The sequence below is a fragment of the Myotis davidii genome, unplaced genomic scaffold, assembly GCF_000327345.1.
Source record: "Myotis davidii unplaced genomic scaffold, ASM32734v1 scaffold167, whole genome shotgun sequence".
NCBI classification, from domain to species: domain Eukaryota; kingdom Metazoa; phylum Chordata; class Mammalia; order Chiroptera; family Vespertilionidae; genus Myotis; species Myotis davidii.
The window spans coordinates 3144931-3146398 of NW_006300048.1; the positions used below are offsets into that span (position 1 = coordinate 3144931).

Genomic DNA, 1468 nt, shown 5'->3' on the forward strand with positions numbered 1-1468 from the left:
TGCCACCCCCGCCTCCGGCCAGCCAGAGGAGAGCGGGGTGGGGCCCTGCCCAAGCCACGCCCCCACCCGTCTCCGGCTCTAGGCGCGTCAGAAACAGCCGCGGTGCACCACGGGATATCGAGTCCTCAAGCCCAAGAGCTTCCTCTAAAGAGGTCGCCGCCGTCCTACAACTCCCAGGAAGCATCGCGGCGCAGGGGCCGCAGGTGGCTTCGGGGCGTAGACCAGGAGCGCGCCTTTGCTCGCAAAGGTCTAAGGGAGCTGTAGTCGGTTTCCAGTCTCCGCGCTCTGAACGGGTCTTTATCTAAGAAGGCCTTAGGGTGGGGGGGTCACCGGAGGGCTTACTTCGGAATCCAGCTTGGAGGACACTCCTGGGTGTGGCCCCTAAGCGCGGTCCAGGCAACAGGTTTTAGACCTGGAGAGTTGCAAATGCACGGCGACTGGTCCCTCCAGCCTTCTGGCTCCGCCCCGCCTCTGTTTCTTCCCCGATGGTCGGCGTGCCGTCGGGGTGAGTCAGGGCTAATGCCAGGGCGGAGGCGGGTGATGGTTAGCCTAATTATGGCTGTTATTGTTACGATGATTATGCTGCCTTTACAGAGCAGTCACTGCTTTATTACCGGCTGGCACCCTCCGGGGGCTGGTTTTAGCAGCCCAAGACACCGCGGTAGCGCCAACAAGAGGCCCGAACCCATAAACCAGCCTTGCTGCCCGAGGGTTACAAGGATGCCCGCCGCGAGTATTGCCCCTCCTTCTTGTTTTGAAGCAGAACCAATCGGGGAGAACCGAGTTTAGTTTTAAAACATTCAGGGCTATAGGAGGGGCGGGCTCGGGTTACCTCGACCACATCGAGGGCGGGGACGTGGCCGAGAATAGACACTTGGCCGAGGGCCCCAGAGGATTGCTGCTGACTTTTGACTTTCTTGCCAAGTCATCCCTCTTGCTCTTTAGAGCTCTGGCAGCCAGCGAAGAGTAAACATTTAGCGACATAAGCCAGTGTGCAAGACATTGGAAAAGCAGAGTGGAGAAGCAATTAGTGTTGCTGGGTTGGGAGTCAGGACGCCAGGGTTCAATTCCGAGCCCCTGGCTCTCTCATGACTCACCATTCATTGTATGTCCACTTCCCCTCTCTTCACAAACAGCGAGATGCTCACAGGCAGCCGAGAAATAAAACAGCACACCCCCCCGGACCTCGGTTTAACTTGGAAAATTAGAAGCAGCAACAGTGGCTTACCTCTGGTGATCCTTTTAGAAGCTCAGAGGTGGTAGAATCCATGGCTTCCCCCCAACACCACAAGGAAGGTGGCAGATTACTAATTAGAGTTGCTGCCCACCTGGCATAACTCCCCCAAACAGTGGAAGCTGACGGGCCAAAAGCTGCAAAAGACCTTAGCCGACCCAGCCAATTATGTGGTCTTCAGTGGTTGAAAGCACATTTGACTTCTCAACCCTGTTCAGCTAAAGGAAGTTTATA

The 1468-nt window shown here is 56.5% G+C and overlaps 1 protein-coding gene across 1 annotated transcript in view; it reads right to left on the minus strand.

Annotated features, from left to right (window-relative positions):
• GTPBP2 (GTP binding protein 2) overlaps positions 1–1468 on the minus strand; it is an 11658-nt gene extending 10190 nt beyond the window's left edge. The window contains exon 1 of the mRNA XM_015572176.1: positions 1229–1468. Within this exon, the coding sequence (XP_015427662.1) occupies positions 1229–1270 (42 nt within the window). The 5' untranslated portion in view covers positions 1271–1468. The remainder of the gene's footprint in view (positions 1–1228) is intronic.